General features: G+C 40.6%; 1 protein-coding gene and 1 pseudogene across 1 annotated transcript; one reads left to right on the plus strand and one right to left on the minus strand.

Moving 5' to 3' along the window:
- Positions 1-3,081: 3,081 nt before the first annotated feature.
- Positions 3,082-5,152, minus strand: LOC120021744 (cystatin-B-like). The gene is made up of 3 exons (XM_038965590.1): positions 5,000-5,152; positions 4,143-4,244; positions 3,082-3,392 (listed from the first exon to the last, which is right to left on the minus strand). The coding sequence occupies exons 1-3, from the start codon at positions 5,063-5,065 to the stop codon at positions 3,264-3,266; spliced, it is 297 nt and encodes a 98-aa protein (XP_038821518.1). The 5' UTR covers positions 5,066-5,152; the 3' UTR covers positions 3,082-3,263.
- Positions 5,153-12,439: 7,287 nt separating this feature from the next.
- Positions 12,440-15,381, plus strand: LOC120021097 (annotated as a pseudogene).
- Positions 15,382-21,456: the final 6,075 nt, after the last annotated feature.

Genomic DNA, 21,456 nt, shown 5'->3' on the forward strand with positions numbered 1-21,456 from the left:
CAAAGGACAGATTTCCACTGGTCTAATGTCCATTGCTCGTGTTTCTTGGCCAAAGCAAGTCTCTTCTTATTGGTGTCCTTTAGTAGTGTATTTTCCTTGCAGAAAGTTGACCATGAAGGCCTGATTCAGTCTCCTATGAACAGTTGATGTTGAGATGTGTCTGTTACTTGAACTCTGTGGAGCATTTATTTGGGCTGCAATTTCTGAGGCTGGTAACTCTAATGAACTGATCCTCTGCAGCAGACGTAACGCTGGGTCTTCCTTTCCTGTGGCGGTTCTCATGAGAGCCAGTTTAATCATAGCGCTTGATGGTTATTGCGACTGCACTTTTTCCAGATTGATTGACTTTCATGTCTTAAAGTAACAGACTATTGTTTCTCTTTGCTTATTTGAGCTGTTCCTGCCATAATATGGGCTCAGTCTTTTACCAAATAGGACTATATTCTGTATACCACCCCTACCTTGTCACAACAGAACTGATTGACACAAACGCATTAAAATGGAAAGAAATTCCACAAGTTAATTTAAGGCACACCTGTTAATTGAAATGCATTCCAGGTGACTACCTCATGAAGCTGGTTGAGAGAATGCCAAGAGTGTGCAAAGCTGTCAAGGCAAAGGGTGGCTACTTTGCAGAATCTAAAATATATTTTGTTTAACACATGATTCCATGTGTTATTTCATCACTATTATTCTAAAGACAAACCCAGGAATGAGTAGGTGTCCAAACGTTTGACTGGTACTGTGCATATTCTCTCAATTACCTCGACTAACCTGTACCCCCGCACAATGACTTGGTACCGGTACCCCCTGTACAATGTATTCGAAAAGTACTCAGACCCTTTTACACACACTTGTCTAGAGGAAGGTCAGAGACTTTAGCAAATTTATTAAAAATTAAAACTCAAATATGACGTAAGTATTCAGACCGTTTACTCAGTACTTTGTTGAAGCACCTTTGCAGCGATTACAGCCTTGAATCTTCTTGGGTACGGCGCTACAAGATTGGCACACCTGTATTTGGGTATTTTCTCCCATTCCTCTCTGCAGATCCTCTCAAGCTATGTCAGGTTGGATGGGGGGTGTTGCTGCACAGCTATTTTCAGTTCTCTCCAGAGATGTTCGATTAGGTTCAAGTCCGGGCTTTGGCTGGGCCACTTAAGGACATTCAGAGAATTGTCCCGAAGCCACTCCTGCGTTGTCTTGGTTGTGTGCTTAGGGTTGTTGTCCTGTTGGAAGGCGATCCTTTGCCCCAGTTTGAGGTCCTGAACACTCTGGAGCAGGTTTTCAGCAAGGATCTCTGTACTTTGCTTCGTTCATCTTTGCCTCTGTACTTTGCTTCGTTCATCTTTGCCCCGATCCCGACTAGTCTCCCAGTCCCTGCCGCTGAAAAACATCCCCACCACCATGCTTCACCGTAGGGATGGTGCCAGGTTTCCTCCAGACGTGACACTTGGCATTCAGGTTTCATCAGACCAGATAATCTAGTTTCTCATGGTCCGAGAGTGTTTTAGGTGCCTTTTGGCAAACTCCAAGCGGGCTGTCATTTGCCTTTTATTGACGAGTGGCTTCTGTCTGGTACTCTACCATAAAGGCCTGATTGGTGGAGTGCTGCAGAGATGGTTGTCCTTCTGACATGGATGATCAATGATGATCAATGGAAACAGGATGCACCTGAGCTCAATTTCGAGACTCATAGCAAAGGGTCTGAATACTTATGTAAATAAGGCATTTATTTTTTATTTTTTTTGCTTTGTCATTATTGGGGTAGTGTGTAGACTGATGAGGAATTAAAACAAATATATACATTTTAGAAGTAACGTAACAAAATGTGGAAAAAGTTAAGGGGTCTGAATACTTTCCAAAGGCACTGTATATAGCCTTATCATTTTATGGTGTTACTTATTTTTGTAGAACTGCATTGTTGGTTAAGGGCCAGTTGTAGTTGGCGCATAGGACAAATACAATTTTATTTGATCATTCTAGTGGTGTTCACCTACTCTCTTAATCTGGTGGCTTATACAGTAGGAGATTTACTGAATGTACAAACTTTAACACCTGCTCTTTCCATGACAGACTGACCAGGTGAAAGCTATGATCCCTTATTGATGTTACTTGTTATATCCACTTCAGTGTAGATGAAGGGGAGAATACATGTTAAAGTGTTTAAGCCTTGAGTCTTGGATTGTGCATGTGTGCCATTCAGAGGGTGAGTGGGCAAGATAAAATATTGAAGTGCCTTTTAACAGTGTATGGTAGGTGCCAGCCAAGCGCACCGGTTTGTGTCAAGAACTGCAATGCAGCTGCTTTTCCACACTCAGTCACCTGTGTGTATCAAGAATGGTCCACCACCCAAAGGACATTCAGCCAACTTGACACAACTGTGAGAGTAATTGGAGTGGGGGGTTCCTACTCAATATTTGGAAGGTGTTTCTAATGTTTTGTACACTGTATTCCTCTCCTCCCATAACCCTCTACTTTTTATTCCCCTCATCAAACCCCCAAAGACCAAGGGTTAACTAGCAGTTTTCAGCTTTGTGTTTGTTTTGGTGGAATGTGGCATTTAACAGGTAAAAGCTGCCATCAGCCAATCATGCTGTCATTACAAGTTGTGATCACCTCTTAGAATGGTTGCAGTCCGTGAGTTGCATTCAGTGGACACCCAAATGTTTACAGCAAAAAGAAAAGCAAAACTATGCAAACCGCAATTGATGCTCCCTTTCCTGTTGCCAACATTTCATTTTGATGTCCTGTTGCCAACATTTCATTTTGATGTCCAGAACCAAAAGTATTTGCATGCGTCTTTATCTTTACACAAAATAGGTTTTCAAATAGTATAGAGCTACAAACAGAGGCTCCTTTACAGGAAGGAAAACTGTACCACATGAAGGTGTCAAATCACTTCCTCCAGCTGTACTGATTTTAAGGAGACCTTTATTTGAGGTCCTTAATTGGAATACTGCACTGCATTTAATCTTTTTTAAATAAAAATAAAATCAACTGAATCTCTCCCCGAAATGTACCATGCAATCACGAGAAACATGTTAGTCACTAACCGCCACAGATTGACAAAAACAAGTCTGCTGTCAAATTTGTATTTATGTTCTAACAAAAGCCATTTAGTCAAAGGTGTAGACAGCTTTTAGCACAAAAGACAGACATTTACCAACAGAAGTATACAATACAGGTGACCATAAACAAGGGTACACATGATCCAGGCATGGAGTAGATGTGTGGCATCCCCTGCAGGGAGTTACAGGTAATCAGAAGAAACCAATGGGGTCATGGTGAGCTTTGGGAGTCTGTACGCCATGAAGCTCCAGTTTCCCACCAGCGTGGGGTAGAGTTCTATGGACCCGCAGGTGCACAAATTCATCTCCACCAACATGGACCTATGAGAAAAGGATGGAATAGGGGCCTGTGAGTGAAGAATAGGTGATGGGAGACAGGACTCTGAGTAATGATCTGTTTGTTTAGAGTTCACATAGCTCTTCCAGTATGTACATGTTCACTCCACAGGAGGCTGCTGAGGGGATGAAGGCTTATAATAATGCCTGGAATGGGGTAAATGGAATGACGTCAACCACATGGAAACCATGTGTTAGATACCATTCCATTAATGCCGTTTCAGCCATGACTATTAGCCTGTCCTCCCCAATTAAGGTGCCACCACCTGCCTCACTCCCTATAACTTTGATGCAGTCCAATGATTTGAACCCCACACAGGGGTTGTGAGGATGTGGCAGGCGGTCACCGAGCTTGAAAAGAAAATGATGTATTTGTTGTAGTGGGGACAGTAACATTGGTACACTGAAAAAATGGTTAAGGAATTTAAGGATTTAAAAATACTTTCGTGTTCAGTTCACTTAATATAATTTAAAAGTAGGCCTATGAATTAAAGGTGTCTAATACAAGTCAAAAACAAGTGTAGACATTAATCAATGCATTTCTTTTATAACTTCCTAAATCTTTTTTTACAATGGTGTATGAAAATTGCTGTGCGGTGGCATCAAAACACTCCTTGTCAGTCATCTAGGATTAATACATATCATTGAGTGAAACTGGTGACATTTAGTATTGCAAATTTTTTTTTTTTAAATTGTCTAGAAATTATATTTATAAAATTAAACAAACATTCTCACTTTAATGAAGAAGTTGGTCCCAGCCACAACTTGTGTTGTGAATGTTTTGGCAGCAAAAATGTCAAACTTCTTTCCAGCTTTCTCCTCTGCATATGGCTTCATCTAGAAACATTTAAAAATACTCAGGCAATGACTCAATTGTTCCCACAACATCCCAAATTTCCTCCATATAGCCTACGCACATGCACACCTACAGATTGAAGGTTTACGATATAACACACACCACTGTAGAGCTTATTATGCAATAAAAGGTTTAAAATTACACCTTCATCAAGTCTGAGTCAACTCTGTTAAAAAGATAAGGATGTTCAGTGGGACATATCGAGGCGGAGGTGACAATTGATAACTGGTCACGCGATTTTCTAGCAACGTTGAGTCACCATCAGTCGATACTAGTAATAATGACGATTCTGAAAAAGCTTTCCTGCATCTGTTTGTCCTGTACAACTGCGATCCTTCCGCAGGGTGCTGAAATTCATAATTTTAATCGAAAACAACCGACTTTTTCCTAATTTGTATTAATCAACTGGAGACGTAGCGGCCTTGACGTAGTAAACTGCGATTCAATTGGGACTCTGGCGCTGAGTTGAGCAACACATAAATCGGTGGTTGTATTCGATAAATGTTCATTAAAAGTATGAATTTCAGCACCCCGCTGAAGGACCGCAGTTCTGCAAGACAGACATAGGTACAGGTAAGTGTTTACATACTTGTAAAAATATAAATGATCAAGGAATGGGAACTCAATGTTGTTAGCAAATCGCGCGACCAGTTATCAGTACTCAACTCTGCCTCGATAACGGAGTTGAGCGTTCCTCAGCTAGACTATGCAGGATAAATGAAGGAAATATGCTCACCTCATCGCAGATTTTCTGCACTTCGGGTGTGGCATCCTTCGCCTCGGCGGTACCGCCACACTTCATTACGATTAATTGCAGATTGAAAGTTACTTACGACTGAAGTATTTCACAAACGGATTTAAACTTCCTTATTTATATTGTCACATCACATGACTCGAGTCATGTTTTTTTAGAACGTACCATTATGTTTATGAAGTGGAAAAACAGCCGCTGCATCCTTTAATGAAAAACATAGGACACTTAAACCAAGCTTTAACATTTGTAGTTAATGCATGTTTGAATTCATATATTGTGTCATTTAGGGTATATGTGACCAGAAAGGTGCTCTTTTAATCATGTATAAAAAATATGCTAAACCCCCTTCAACCTAATAGTTTAGGCGGAGGTGCGGCTGCAGTAGTGGGCGGTTCAGTCACGAGGCAAATTGCTGCGTCTCAATCCACTGTATGTCGCCCTTCCGCATCTGCGGTGGAAAGTGGCAGAGCTTCAGCCGTGTTTTTCAGACCAGGAGACATCCCTAAAATCGGTCTTCTCGCGAAAACGTCTGAAGCATCTGAACGTTTGGCCTAGAAAAAAATGACCACTCTATAGAAAGGGAAGACTCAAGTGTCATGGGACTCGTCTAAAGGTAACCCATACAAATGAATGGAAGTATGGAGGTAGTTTTGTCCCAACAAAAATAAGGGGTTAAATATGTAAAACCTTATGATTTATTTTTGACTGTCTTTTTTGCCATTTATGGATGTTTTATTCAATGTGTTTCTATGGGGACTATAGTAGTAAAGGCCAACTTCAATACATCACATAGCTAAATTAACCATGATTTGACCTTAAAACAATTCCATATGTTTAGACTTTTAAGAATTAGCAGAAAATTACAAAACTGAAGAATTCCAGTAGGCCTAGCCTGATACTGATCTTTCTGGTTAATCCCCATTGTTTAAATGAAAAACAGACAATTTATGGCAGTCGGGAAAGTTGAACCAGCTCTAGGCAGGTAAAAAACCCCAGAAAACAACCAAACTGCAAAGAATTCCAGTAGCCTGGAGATACACTGGGACATTGCTAAAGCAGTATATTTATTTTACCTGCTACACTGGAAAGAAGTAGAAGGTGCTCAACCAATGTGAGTAGAGGTGCAACCTAAAAATGTGTAGACATCATTGGACAGGAAACGGTGCAACGCTCCCTCACCATTAAAAATGCGTCGTTTTATTAGACAAGTTTAAAGATGGACTTTCGGCCTTCTTTTGAATAATCACTAAGGGAATGGACAAGACAATTAGGGAGAACTCTCTTCAGCTGGTGATGCTAATGAGAGACAGTGTGGTAGACCATTCAGGTTGGTACTCAGGGGCTGCAGTCCAAACACGTAATTTTTTACCCCCTCAGTCCTTTTTTAATTTTAATTTTAATTTTATCAACAACAAATCAATACAGAAAGTACATGAGGGAACACAAGTATATATAGATTATATACAATGGACAATCGAGCTAGGGGGTACAATATAACATTACAATTACACAAGGACCTTAAGGGACATACATACACTTACAATTCTAACAGCTTTTTTTGTTAGTAGAGTATATAACTGTCTTAAAATACAGTTCAATTTCTTTTTGTAGGGTAAGAAAATGTGTTTTTTTGTTTGTAAATTTACATTTGTGTATATGAAATTTGGCCAAAAGAATAATGAAATGAATTACATAAAAATGTTTCAGCTTATTTCTATCGTATGTAAAGAATCCAAGCAGTACATCTCTCCACAATAGTGTAAAATCTTCATAAATGTGTTCAATTATAAATCTACTGATGTTTTGCCACAGTTTTCTTACGTGAATACAATGCCAAAAATGATGCAACACTGTTTCTGGGTGGTCATTACAAAAGGAGCAATTTGAGTTGATGTTTTCCTTAAACTTCTTCATATAGTGGTTGGCAGGATAATATTTATGAATAATTTTAAAGGAAACTTCCTTAATTTTGTTAACAAGTAGGTATGTGTGTGGCAACATCCAAACTTTTTTCCAACAGATATTATCAACAAATCCATTCCAATAAGGCATGACATAAGGTATAGATAGATACAACATCCTGCTGAAACAAGGTTCGTATCGCTCTGTTGTTGAATGGACCAAAAGAGAAACAAATCTTTCCTACTGATGAGTCAATGGGGTCTATTGAAGGTAGGCTCTGAGGGTCAGGTCTTGACACGTTCCTGAATAACAGAGCAACACCTGAGGGAATGGCATCTAAAACAATTGCAAAATCTTTAGGTGTTACAGGGACCTTGTAAAGTGATAAGAATTGCTTATAACTGAGTAAAAGACCCTCTGCATTTACCAGTTGGCTCACCAATAGGATATTATTTCGGAACCAATATTCTAAAAACAAAGAAGTATTTTTATACAATATATCCCGATTATTCCATATATAATATCTGTGTGGAGAAAAATTGTGTTTATAAATTAAGGACCATGACAAGAAAACCTGCTGATGAAAAGCAGAAAGTTTCACTGGAATTTTGTCAATATTATAATTGCAAAACAACATGAAGTTAAGGCCACCAAAAGTAGAGAAGACATGATGAGGAATAAAATTCCAGATAGAAGTGGGTCTATCCAATTGATCTTAAAAGAATTATTTAAAGTTGTAAAGTCCAGAAAATTCAGTCCACCATTCTCATAAGTGTTCATTACAACAGTTTTCCTAATGTAATGGGTACGGTTTCTCCAAAGAAAGTTGAAAAGCATCTGGTCTATCTCCTTGCTTATTTTACTGTCAAGATATAAAGATAGAGCGCCATATGTTAGTCTAGATATACCTCCAGCCTGGGTTATTAGGACTCTACCTTTTAAAGATAATTCCCTCTGTAGCCATTGATTTAGCTTCTTCTGGGTATTTTTAATTAGAGGGTTAAAATTTAGTAAGCCTCTAGACTTCTGATCCTTTGTAATGGTTATGCCTAAATATGTAAGTTCTTCTTTTACTGGAATACCATAATATGAATGTGTCACATAATCTTTGACAGCTATGAGTTCACATTTATTAATGTTAAGATATAGACCAGATGCTTTGGAAAAGGATTGTATCACATTGATCGATATGGGAATTTGGTTAGCGTCTTTCAGAAAAAGTGTAGTATCATCAGCCAGCTGGCTTATAATAATTTCTTTACCAGCTATGGAAATACCTTGTACAGGACTATTATTTAAAGAATTTTCAAGAAGTTGGGTGGTTAATAAAAACAGGTATGGGGAGATTGGACAACCTTGCCTAATTCCTCTCTAACTCAAATCTAGGTGAGGTGCCATATTTCAATTTGATAGAGCTGTTCCCATTTGCATAGAGAGTCTTAATAGACTTACAGAAAAAATCCCCAAAGCCAAGTCTCTCAAGGGAGTGGAAGAGAAACTGATGCTCTACTGTGTCAAATGCTTTATAAAAATCTAAAAATAATGTGAAGCTATCCTCAGTTATTAGGTCTGAGTAGTCAAGTATGTCTAATACTAGTCTGACATTGTTAGAAATATGTCTGTTCGTCATGAAGCCAGACTGTGTTTCATCAATGATTGCATCCAGGACTTCTTTAATTATTTTTGCAAGTAGTAAAGCTAATATCTTATAGTCATTATTAAGAAGACAAATTGGACGCCAGTTATCAATGAGCAGCACTTATTTTTTAGGCTTAGGTATCAGTGTTATTAACCCCTGACTCATTGTAGGAGGAAGAACATTGTTTTTAATACTCTCTAAAAATACTTCAAATAGGAAGGGAGCTACTTGTTCAGAAAATAATTTGTAAAATTCTGATGTAATTCCATCAACACCTGGTGATTTATTGTTCTTTAGATGTTTGATAGACTGTTTAGATTCTATATCACTGATAGAGTGAACATTATTCAGTGAGTTAAAAAAAATTCTGTGGATTCCTGACAATTTCTATACAATTTTCTGTAAAAATTGCTACAGTATTTAGCGATTAATTTTTGGTCATCTGTAATAACACCATCATTGTTTAATTTATGGATAGTGTTATTTTTAGAGTGAAATTTCTCAAGTCTAAAGAAATAGGATGAATTCTGTTCTCCCTCCTCAATCCATTTTTTCCTAGATCTAATAAAGGCTCCTTCTGCTTTTAATCTATATATATTATCCAGTTTATTTTGTAACTCAATTAGTTCCATCTTCTCCTCCCCCGAGAGGCCGGCTGGGGACCTCTGAGAAAGGGAAGTTATCTTAATGATCACCTTTTCCTCCTCAGCTCTTCAGGTCTTAGCAAGATTACTACCATATTTTCTAAAGTATTTGGATACCTCAAATTTAAAGAGCTCCCAGTTCTTGCAATAAGATCTTTCTTTACAAGCCCTTTCCCAAAAGTGTGAGAGCAGATCTTTAACCTCAAATTTAACTATATAATTATTTAATAATGAGCTATTTAGCTTCCAGTAGGATGCTCTGCCAAGGTTAGTATCAGGGGTAAATATTTTGATATCAATGTAAATGGCCCTATGGTCTGTGAGGGGAGTAGTACAGATACTGTATTTGTAGTAACACAATCACTATCAATACATTTGGATATAAGCCAAAAATCTATTCTGGATTGTCTGGAACACACATACCTACTTGTTAACAAATTTACAAACAAAAAAACACATTTTCTTACCCTACAAAAAGAAATTGAACTGTATTTTAAGACAGTTATATACTCTACTAACAAAAAAGCTGTTAGAATTGTAAGTGTCAGGATTGTTCCGGTTTTGGCCACTAGATGCCCCCATTGTGCTTTTTTGACCCTTTTGTTTTCCCTTGTTTCCAGTTATTATTTGCACCTGTGCCTCGTTTCCCTTGAATGTATTTAAACCCTTAGTTTTCCTCAGTTCTTTGCTCTGTGTTTGAATGTTAGCACCCAGCCCTAGCGATGCTGTGAACATTTGTTGCTCCAGTTGGACTCTCTTGTGGTACTCTGTTTTTGTTCTCATTTATTTTTTGATTATCTTTTGAGCCGTCTCAAGTACTGCTGTGTCTGCCTCATCTTCTGGGTTCTGCCGACTATTACTGGCTCAGTTTGTTAAGTAACTGTTTCTCACACCGGAGAGTAACCGGGTCCTGACAGTAAGTGTATGTATGTCCCTTAAGGTCCTTGTGTAATTGTAATGTTATATTGTACCCCCTAGCTCGATTGTCCATTGTATATAATCTATATATACTTGTGTTCCCTCATGTACTTTCTGTATTGATTTGTTGTTAATAAAAAATAAAAAGGCATTCAGTTGTACAACTGACTAGGTATCCCCCTTTTCCCTTCACATGTCAAACTCTAGTGGCTGCGAAGGGTCAAAGTTAATTAACAAGGCTGCATTTTCGGCATGTGGGGGGAAAAAAAATATTAACACAGTTTGCTAAAAATATATATAAACGACATTGATTTTAGCATTGGCAAATTGGCGTAGTCTCGTAGTGATGAGATAATAAAGCGTACCTAGATTCATAAACATATTTCAGGGAATTCTGAAATGTATTGGAATAAATGACCAAACTATAAAACTAGCTAGCCAGCTATAGCTAACTGTAGCTAGCTACCTGACATGAGTGCTAGCTAGCTATGTTAGCTTACTAGGTACATGAATAGCTTTAGGTTGGTTGTTTTTAAGCTCAACTTCAAGATTTCCACCAAGGACGTTGCCTCACCGAACATCACTCTTCCTGAGTCATCACTTTTATGAGACCGTATATCACGGATATTACAAAACATTTATTTTTACTGTTCTAATTACGTTTGTAACAAGTTTATAATAGCAATAAGGCACCTCGAGGGTTTGTGGTATATGGCCAATATACCACGGCTAAGGGCTTTATCCAGGCACTCTGCGTTGCGTCGTGGTTAAGAACAGCCCTTAGCCATGGTATATTGGCCATATACACCCCCCCCCCCCCCAGGCCTTATTGCTTAAATAAGCAAAACTAGGGCTAACAACTATAAACATTAAGAGCTTAGGCAAAGAAATCTAACAAGTGGTTTGGACAACAGTTAGTGAGCTAGTAAGCTCCATGTGTAAACAAGAAGTGGAAATGGGGGGTTGTCACTGGACCAACAAAGGGATGGGGCACTTCACAAAAGCATACTATAGTCCTTCTCTAGACTAAGACCTCAGGGGACTAAAGTGTCTAAGGAATGGATCCAGAATGTCTCTCTGGAACTTCGGTGTTTGTCGACATCACCACAGCATTTGTTTTTACTGACTTGTTCAATTCCAAAATAAAAAAACTCACAAAGTGAGTGTCTTCTCTCTTTGAAATGGAGGGCCACTGGGCTGTTGGGTTCAGCACGTAGAATGGCCCTTCGTGTGATCACACATTCTAGTGCGTAACTAGATGTAAAATATAGATCAGGTGTCTGCAGGAGGCTGCTGAAATGTATTACCTAGAGCTGAGTCTGAGCATAGAACATGACAATGTTTTTAATGATGCTTGGTAGTTCTGGACTTTTGGGTATAGGTAGTGACCATTTGGATAGGAGGTCTTGCTCTCTAGGGCTTGTGGGCTTGCTCAGTAGTTGTGCTCTAGGAACATCCAGGACCTCAGCGACTTTAGGTCACCCTTGTAGTCAAAAAAATTTAATCAATGTAACGTTTCCAGATGACCAGGATCTCGAAAAAAAAGTGTTGGACATCTCATTTAGAATGTGAGCTTTTTCATCACTAGGTGGAGACATTAACCATAGCACACCACACCCTGACTACCAACCTGTTTGGTCTACGACAGTCTCTCATTAGCACCACCAGTTGAAGAGAATTTTCTCCCTAATAGTCTTCCCCATGCCCTATATGAACTTGTCCATTCCCTTTGTGATTATTCTGAAGGCCAATCTTTTAAATTTGTCTAATAAAACGACGTATTTGTAATGGTGAGCGAGCGTTGCGCATTTTCCTGTCCAATGAGCCCTGCTACACTGGAAGCATAACTAGCAGAGTGCGAATCATTTTATTCTATTGCTGCGGGTCGAAATCTTATTCTGCTAACCCTCCGAAAACCGGACACAGGAATGTTCTTGCAACGTTCTAGTAGAACGTGTCTAGAACATTATCTTATATTTGTAGAACATAGCAACCGTGTTCTGTGTAGGTTGAGTGTGACGTTGATGGAATATTCTCACAACCCTCCGAAAACTGGACACAGGAATGTGCTTGCAACGTTCCAATGAAACGTGTCTAGAACATTAATATTGAATATTCTGAGAACATGGTAACCACGTAGAAATTATATTATTTAAATGTGAAACTGTGTGAGTCACCAATGCCCCGCAACCGTTCCCACATGCAGGGTGGGGGAGGCAGCCTACAATGAGGGAAACCATGAACTTCGACACTCAGGCCTAAACAACTCTAGGAGACCTTGAAAAATGTTAGGAAAAAAATGTCAGGCGACATTCAACAATGCAGAAGATTATTATCGTAGTGTGCACGCCGTCGCTACTAGCGCTCCCACTGGTTGCCGTGGCGACGCACTGTGGCGGCGCGCTCGACAGTTTGTGTGATGTGAAACCTGGGGCACTACGAGGAGCCTTCGACCACAAGTCTATCTGTTTACTCGTGACAGGTGCAGCATCTACAGTAGGCCTACCGGTATGCTAATTTATAGTGTATTTATTGTCTGTTGTCAAATAGGCCATGCACATTTCTAGCCAGGGTATCTGAGACACTATCGGGACAAACTAGCCTACAATTCACTAATTAGGTGAACTGAAAAATGTGCATGATTATAGAAAAGTTGGTTTGTATGAGTTCCATGAGTCTAGTAGATTGTGTAATGGAAGTCAATGACTGCTCAGTCATTTTGACAATGTGAAGGCCTACAGTCAGTAGAGTGGCATCAACTCAAGGTTTCACCTCTGCCTAATCATCTTTGAAATATGGGCATTCATGTGAATGTCCCTAGGCTAACCCCCAGCAAATGTGTTGCAAAATTTAGTACAAACCACTATCCCTTTTGTATGTTGATATGGTTGATAGATTTCCTGTCAACTACACCCACCTGCATCCTGGCCAAGACTGTGTACTTGTATACTAGGCTACAATTACACCAGAGCGAGAGGGAGAGAGAATAGCCTTGCTATTGAGAGAGGCTGCTGTAGGCAGACCTGGCTCTCAAAAGAAGACAGGCTATGTGCACACTACCCACAAAATGAGGTGGAAACATTTCCTAACCTCCTGCCAAATGTATGACCAAATTAGAGACACATATTTCCCTAAGATTACACAGATCCACAAAGAATTCAAAATGAAATCACATTTTGATAAACTCCCATATCTTTTGGGTGAAATACCAGTGTGCCATCACAGCAGCAGTTTACTGTTCATTTTATATTGTTTATTATACTTTTGTTTATTATCTAGTTTACTTGCTTTGGCATTATGTTTCCCATGTCAATAAAGCCCTTTGAATTGAATTGTTAGAGAGAGAGCGAGAGAAAGACAGATGTTAGGAATTTTGTTAATAAATAGTTAAAACAAATTCTAGCTTTAGATAAAACTATAACTAATTGAACTCTGCATGCCTGGTGAAAAGAGATTTGTGTTGTGGGTCATAAAATAAGCAGAAAGGGTCGTTAAACTATGGTTGAACTGACCCAACTTAGCCCTGAGGTGTTTAGATAACTTTTTAGGTTTTCCATTATCTTGAGTTGTCTGCTAAAGTGGTAATCAATTATAGTGAGCCTTCAGGATAAATGATTATATGGTGTTTCATGTGAGTGCCCTGTGAGGTTAGAATGAACTTTTGAACCTGTTTTCTATTTGTCAGGACAATGAGACTTAATTCTGTAATCTATGACGTCATATCTTGTATATAAACCTGTGTTTATGATCAAATGGCAGCTTGCTCCGAGAATAAACTCTATTATCTAATTTTGATAAGACTGTATCCTGTCTATTTTATGTTAATAAGTATCTTACAAATTCTTATAAATAGACAGATTGAATTTAATTAATGAGTATATTGTAGGAATTATTTAATTCCACTAACACAGAGAGAAAGACAGAGACAGAGAGACACCTGTAGGCATGCAGGCTGGTGCCACCTGTGTCCCAGCCTCTGTTTCCAATACAACTAAAATCTTTGTTTCAACATCCATTCAAAACCAATAACCAACCACCTGAATAGGGTAGATGCATTTAACACCAATAACTGACCACCTGAATATGGTTGATTCATGTGTCAGCATAATAGACATGGGTCTCTACTGGTGACTCCCTCTGATAATCCAATGAGGCTTATATATGGCTGTTGAATACTGCTCTAAAATGTTAATCTTACTTTATTGTCCTCACTGTCTGATTTAATGTGTTTTGTGTAGATTCTGAGGTGGTGTACAAGCAGTTGAAAACCATGTTGTCCAACAGCAGTATCCAACTGTTTGATGTCCGCAATCCAGATGAGTTTGAGGCTGGACGTAATCCTGGCTCCACCACAATGTTCTGCCCCACTGGGCACATACTGGTTGAACTAACATTGTTTCCATATTACATTGAACCAACGTGAAATACAGCAGATGTTGAATTGACGTCTGTGCCCAGTGGAGTGTGAGACACACACACCACATATATGTTTTGGGTTTGTTTGTTTACAGCACTTTAACAGGTGTTACCATAGGGGTATGCTACAAAGCAGATTCAATTAGACAGCTAATTTCAATAAACAACCAGAAATAACTATAGATTTTCTGGTTCATTACGAAAACTAAACTTAGATATGTATTTTTGGTTGTTCAGTCAATTAGACCATGCCAATTTCAAGCTGATCTTTCTAAAATATAAAAAGTTATTTAAGAATATTTAGGCATGTTAGCTGGCTAACTCATTGATCCTGCTTTGTAGTATACCCCTCAGGGTTGAAATGTACTTGCTGTTGTTATGATTCATGTTGTCATGTATTTTTTAAACTGCTAGTTAGTTCAACCAGTGTGTGCCCAGTGGGACGGGACATTGTGGTGGAGCCAGGATTACGTCCAACCAATTTCCCATTTTGGGTCAATAAAGTGAACTACTACTAACAATTCGGGTACTGCAGGAGGCTCTGAGGCTGAGCCCAGACCAGTTCAGAGTACGAGGCCCTCTTAATGAGGATCCCAGCATTGTGGTCTTCTGCCACAGGGGTCGCCGGAGTGCCACTGCACTTGACGTAATGTGGGCTCTGGGCTTTAGCAAGTAAAGACCATTTACAATCACCTTTCTGTCTGCTAGCATCCTAACCTGAGTGATGTACTCATACATATCAGTGTTGATACTACACTACGTTCATCTCCTGGTCATTCATCTCTCCTAGAGCTCGTCATTACAGTGGAAGATACAGTGACTGGGTCCAGCGTGAAGAGCAGTGAGGTGTACTGTACACTCTTAGAAAATTTTTTGCTATATAGAACCTAAAAGAGTTCTTTGGTTGACCATTGAAGAACCCTTTTTGGTTCCAGGTAGAACCCTTTTGGGTTCCATGTAGGACCCTTTCCACAGGTGGTTTTAGATGGAACCCAAAAGGGTTCTACCTGGAACTGGTTCTACCTGGAACCAAAGAGGGTTCTCCTATGGGATGGGCTACATCTAAGTTTACTCTCAAGCAACATTGGCAGCTGTTTTAAAGACTGACTGTCTGTAGTGAAGACATTGTGCCTTTGTAAACTTTTATAAATTCCATCCAACCTGTATACCCCAGGCCCAGACTACAAAGACTACAAAAACAGCCTGGATCAAATGTGAGTAATCTCATTACCATACAAACCCATCACATCTCTGCTAGAGGCCCTAAACAATTTATCAGACTTGGCCTATTGCAAATTATATCTCTCAGTCCTAAAGCTGGTATTACAAACAGTAAGATAGATGCTATGAGTTTAACAGAGACCTGGCTGAGACTTGATGAGTATGTGTCTCTAAATGAGGCATCTCCAATGGATTTTTTAAACTCACAGATATCTGGTGAATCAGGTGGTGGGATAGCCATGATACATGAGCCTGGACACCGTTTAAAACCTACTGCTGCTACTGACTTGTACTCCTTTGAGGTACTCACTCTGAACTATACTATGCCAATGGCAAAATACTATTTGAATGATTGTATTATTGGCACTGTTTATAGACCACCTGGTCCTTATACTAAGTTTTTGACAGAAATTGCTGATTTTTTTTATCAAGCCTTGTAATCCTATCTGATAAAATAGTATTTGTAGGTGATTTTAATGTACAAGTGGACAATAACAGTGATGCTCTGGGAATAGTGTTTTCCTCTCTTATAGAGTCTTTTGGCTTTGCTCAGAATGTATCCGTGCAAAGCCACGGGAAGTAGGGGTGCACCCCTGAATTTGTAAAAAAAAAAATATATATATATTTCTTTAAATGTATTAACAACAGTATCTTGCAGGATTCAGTGGTTGGAATTGTAAGAGTTGTTGCCCTGTCCCTTTCTCTGCGATCGTCGTTCTAATGGAATCCAGAAAGAACAAAACCCTGTCCTCAAACATTTACAGTGCCTTCGGAAAGTAGTCAGACCCCTTGACTTTTTCCACATTTTGTTACATAACAGCCTTATTCTAAAATATATATATTTTTAAATTATTCAGAAATCTACACACAATACCCCATAATGACAAAGCAAAAACAGGTTTTTATACATTTTGCAAATGTATAAAAAACAAAACCAGAAATACCTTATTTACATAAGTATTCAGCCATTTTGTGTGAGACTCGAAACAGGTGCATCCTGTTTCCATTGATCATCCTTGAGATGTTTATACAACTTGATTGGAGTCCACCTGTGGTAAATTCAATTGATTGTACATGATAGGAAAAGACCCATAACATCCACATGAAATTAAATATTTTTCTTGATCAAATAACATAGAAAACAATCCTTTTTTGTGCAGTATTAATTTACCATCCTTACAAACCACTTAATTTAAATGTACATTACTGTATTGAACATAGGATGGTCATCTAGGTTTGTACCTGTAGACTTTCCATCACCATGAAAGAAAACAATGTTCAATACAGTATTTGAGTACATTGAGACATCAAAGGGTTTGTGATGATGTGATGTGATGAGATGATGTGGCTCAGTTGGTAGAGCATGGCGCTTGCAATGCTAGGCTTTTGGGTTCAATTCTCACGGGGGACCAGTACAAAATCTATTACAATGTATGCACTCACTACTGTAAATTGCTCTGGAATATAATGTCTACTAAAATGTAAAATTAATGAATAGACCATTTTCAGTTATCACATAGAAACAACATGACGGATGATTTACTCTTACAACCGCCCTAGATACAGTGGCACCTATTAGAAAGAGAAAATGTACCCTAGAAAAGCTTGCCCCCTGGTACACTGACCATACCCGAGCCCTGAAGTGTGCCGCCAGAAAGCTAGAGCATAAATGGCATTCCTCCAAGCTTGAGGTATACCGGCTGCCATGGCAAGACAGCATCACCGAATACAAGCAAGCCCTAGCATGCATCCTACTTCTCTAAATTAATAGATAACAAAAAGAACCCTAGATTTTTCTTCAGCACTGTAGCCAGCCTCACAGAGAAGCAGGCCCCAGCTTGCCCGAGCCAGCCTCACAGGGAAGCAGGACCCAGCCTGCCCTGAGCCAGCCTCACAGAGAAGCAGGCCCCAGCCTGCCCTGAGCATTTTTCTAGCCTCACCTGTAATGATTTTATTAAAACATTTTATTGAGAAAATTACTACAATTAGAGCTAAAATCTCCAAAAATCCATCTGCTATGCCACAAACCCTACGGAATTATGAGGAGACCACAGCTATTCTACATTGTTTAACACCCCTGATTTATGATGACATGGTTGAACTTATGAAGCACTCCAATCAATCAATAAATCAATCAATAAAATGTATTTATAAAGCCTTACATCAGCTGTTGTCACAAAGTGCTGTACAGAAACCCAGCCTAAAACCCCAAACAGCAAGCAATGCAGGTGTAGAAGCACGGTGGCTAGGAAAAACTCCCTAGAAAGGCCAGAACCTAGGAAGAAACCTAGAGAGGAACCAGGCTATGAGGGGTGGCCAGTCCTCTTCTGGCTGTGCCAGGTGGAGATTATAACAGAACATGGCCAAGATGTTCAAATGTTCATAGATGACCAGCAGGGTCAAATAATAATAATCACAGTGGTTGTCGAGGGTGCAACAGGTCAGCACCTCAGGAGTAAATGTCAGTTGGCTTTTCATAGCCGATCATTCTGAGTATCTCTACCGCTCCTGCTGTCTCTAGAGAGTTGAAAACAGCAGGTCTGGGACAGGTAGCACGTCCGGTGAACAGGTCAGGGTTCCATAGCCACAGGCAGAACAGTTGAAACTGGAGCAGCAGCATGGCCAGGTGGACTGGGGACAGCAAAGAGTCATCAGGCCAGATAGTCCTGAGGTATGGTCCTAGGGCTCAGGTCCTCCGAGAGGGAGAAAGAGGGAAAGAGAGAGAATTAGAGAGAGCATACTTAAATTCACACAGGACACTGGATAAGACAGGAGAAATACTCCAGATATAACAGACTGACCCTAGGCCCCCGACACATAAACTACTGCAGCATAACTACTGGAGGCTGAGACAGGAGGGGTCGGGAGACACTGTGGCCCCGTCCGACGATACCCCCAGACAGGGCCAAACAGGCAGGATATAACCCCACCCAATTTGCCACAGCACAGCCCCCACACCACTAGAGGGATATCTTCAACCACCAACTTACCATCCTGAGACAAGGCCGAGTATAGCCCACAAAGATCTCCGCCACCGCACAACCCAAGGGGAGGCGCCAACCCGGACAGGAAGATCACGTCAGTGACTCAACCCACTCAAGTGACGCACCCCTCCTAGGGACGGCATGGAAGAGCACCAGTAAGCCAGTGACTCAGCCCCTGTAATAGGGTTAGAGGCAGAGAATCCCAGTGGAGAGAGGGCAACCGGCCAGGCAGAGACAGCAAGGGTGGTTCGTGGCTCCAGTGCCTTTCCGTTCACCTTCACACTCCTGGGCCAGACTACACTCAATCATAGGACCTACTGAAGAGATGAGTCTTCAATAAAGACTTAAAGGTCTGCGTCTCTCACATGGATAGGCAGACCATTCCATAATAATGGAGCTCTATTAGAGAAAGCCCTGCCTCCAGCTGTTTGCTTAGAAATTCTAGGGACAGTAAGAAGGCCTGCGTCTTGGTACCGTAGCGTACATCCAAGCCTACCACCTGCCAACTTGACCCTATATCCAAAAAGCAGGTCAATGCTTAACATTTTAAAAACATCTCTCCAAATGGGGATACTTCCTGAATCTCTTAAATTGGCAGTAATTAGACATCTAAAAAAAAAACTACAAAACTTGATCCAGATGAACAAAAAAACTATAGGCCGATCTCAAACCTCCTCTTCCTTTCTAAGATACTAGAGAAGGCCATAGCCCAGCAGCTGACATCGATTTTAAATTCACACAGTATATTTGAAACCTATCAATACGGTTTTAGACCATTTCACAGCACTGAGACTGCACTTTTCAAGGCAGTAAATGACCTACTGCTGTCCTCTGACTGTGATGATGTCTCTATTCTTGTTCTTTTAGATTTAAGTGCTGCCTTTGATACGATTGATCATGCTATTCTCACTAAGAGGCTAGAAGACTTGCTTGGTCTACAAGGACAGGTTCTCAATTGTTTTAAATCATACCTCTGAGCGGTATCAATTTGTTCAGATGGGAAATAATTCATCTGAACTTTCCAAGGTTGAATGTGGCGTTCCCAAGGTTCTTTGCTCGGATCCCTTTTATTTTTCTTGTACATGCTACCCCCTGTTAATGTCATCTGTTATTACAACATGCACGTTCATTGCTATGCTGATGATACCCAATTGTATTTATATTTTAAACCAGACAATGCTTTACAGTCAGCCCACCTTGGGTCTTGCTTCACAGATATTAACCAATGGATGGCAAACAACTTATTGCTTTTAAACTCTGATAAGACGGAAATAATACTACTTGGTCACAAGAAACGTACAAAGTGGCAGACCTCGTTCTCTTTTAAAGCACCTCAGTTGTGGAACAGCTTGTCCTGTCAGGTAAGGGGTTGACACCATTGAGGTTTTTAAATCTTTTTAGCCGGGCTTTTTTTGCTTTCTATTTCCTTTTATTGTTGTAATAATGTAAAGAGATTCTAAATGCACTTGAAATAAAGTTTGGTTTAGATTTGATTTATGGGGACATCTGGGGCCTGCTTCTCTGTGAGGCTGGCTCAGGGCAGGCAGGGGCCTGCTTCTCTGTGAGGCTGGCTCAGGGCAGGCAGGGGCCTGCTTCTCTGTGAAGCTGGCTCAGGGAAGGCTGGGGCCTGCTTCTCTGTGAGGCTGGCTCGGGGCAGGGTGGGGCCTGCTTCTCTGTGAGGCTGGCTCGGGGCAGGGTGGGGCCTGCTTCCCTGTGAGGCTGGCTCAGGGCAGGCTGTGGCCTGCTTCTCTGTGAGGCTGGCTACAGTGCTGAAGAAAAATCTAGGGTTCTTTTTTTATCTATTATTTTAGAGAAGTAGGACGCTTTAAGTCTTTATTGAAGACTCATCTCTTCAGTAGGTCCTATGATTAAGTGTAGTTTGGCCCAGGAGTGTGAAGGTGAACGGAAAAGCACTGGAGCAACGAACCACCCTTGCTGTCTCTGTCTGGCCGGTTCCCCTCTCCACTGGGATTCTCTGCCTCAAACCCTATTACAGGGGCTGAGTCACTGGCTTACTGGTGCTCTTCCATGCCGTCCCTAGGAGGGGTGCATCACTTGAGTGGGTTGAGTCACTGACGTGATCTTCCTGTCCGGGTTGGCGCCCCCCCTTGGGTTTGTGCCGTGGCGGAGATCTTCCTGGGCTATACTCAGCCTTGTCTCAGGATGGTAAGTTGGTGGTTGAAGATATCCCTCTAGTGGTTTGGGGGCTGTGCTTTGGCAAAGTGGGTGGGGTTATATCCTGCCTGTTTGGCCCTGTCCGGGGGTATCGTCGGACGGGGCCACAGTGTCTCCCGACCCCTCCTGTCTCAGCCTCCAGTATTTATGCTGCAATAGTTTGTGTTGGGGGCCTAGGGTCAGTCTGTTATATCTGGAGTATTTCTCTTGTCTTATCCGGTGTCCTGTGTGAATTTAAGTATGCTCTCTCTAATTCTCTCTCTTTCCCTCTTTCTTTCTCTCTCTCTCTCTGAGGAGCTGAGCCCTAGGACCATACCTCAGGACTACCTGGCCTAATGACTCCTTGCTGACCCCAGTCCACCTGGTCGAGCTGCTGCTCCAGTTTCAACTGTTCTGCCTGCGGCTATGGAAGCCTGACCTGTTCATTGAACGTGCAACCTGTCCCAGACCTGCTGTTTTCAACTCTCTAGAGACAGCAGGAGCGGTAGAGATACTCAGAATGATCGGCTATGAAAAGCCAACTGACATTTACTCCTGAGG

The sequence above is a fragment of the Salvelinus namaycush genome, chromosome 26, assembly GCF_016432855.1.
Source record: "Salvelinus namaycush isolate Seneca chromosome 26, SaNama_1.0, whole genome shotgun sequence".
Lineage (NCBI taxonomy): Eukaryota > Metazoa > Chordata > Actinopteri > Salmoniformes > Salmonidae > Salvelinus > Salvelinus namaycush.

Bases quoted from the DNA above. Each gene is read 5' to 3' on its own strand.
- LOC120021744 (XM_038965590.1), bottom strand. From the start codon at position 5,065: ATGAAGTGTGGCGGTACCGCCGAGGCGAAGGATGCCACACCCGAAGTG. The intron at 4,245-4,999 runs GTGAGCATATTT...AAATGTTTCTAG, and splicing joins TGCAGAAAATCTGCGATGAG to ATGAAGCCATATGCAGAGGA. The intron at 3,393-4,142 runs GTGAGAATGTTT...CTTTTCTCATAG, and splicing joins GGACCAACTTCTTCATTAAA to GTCCATGTTGGTGGAGATGA.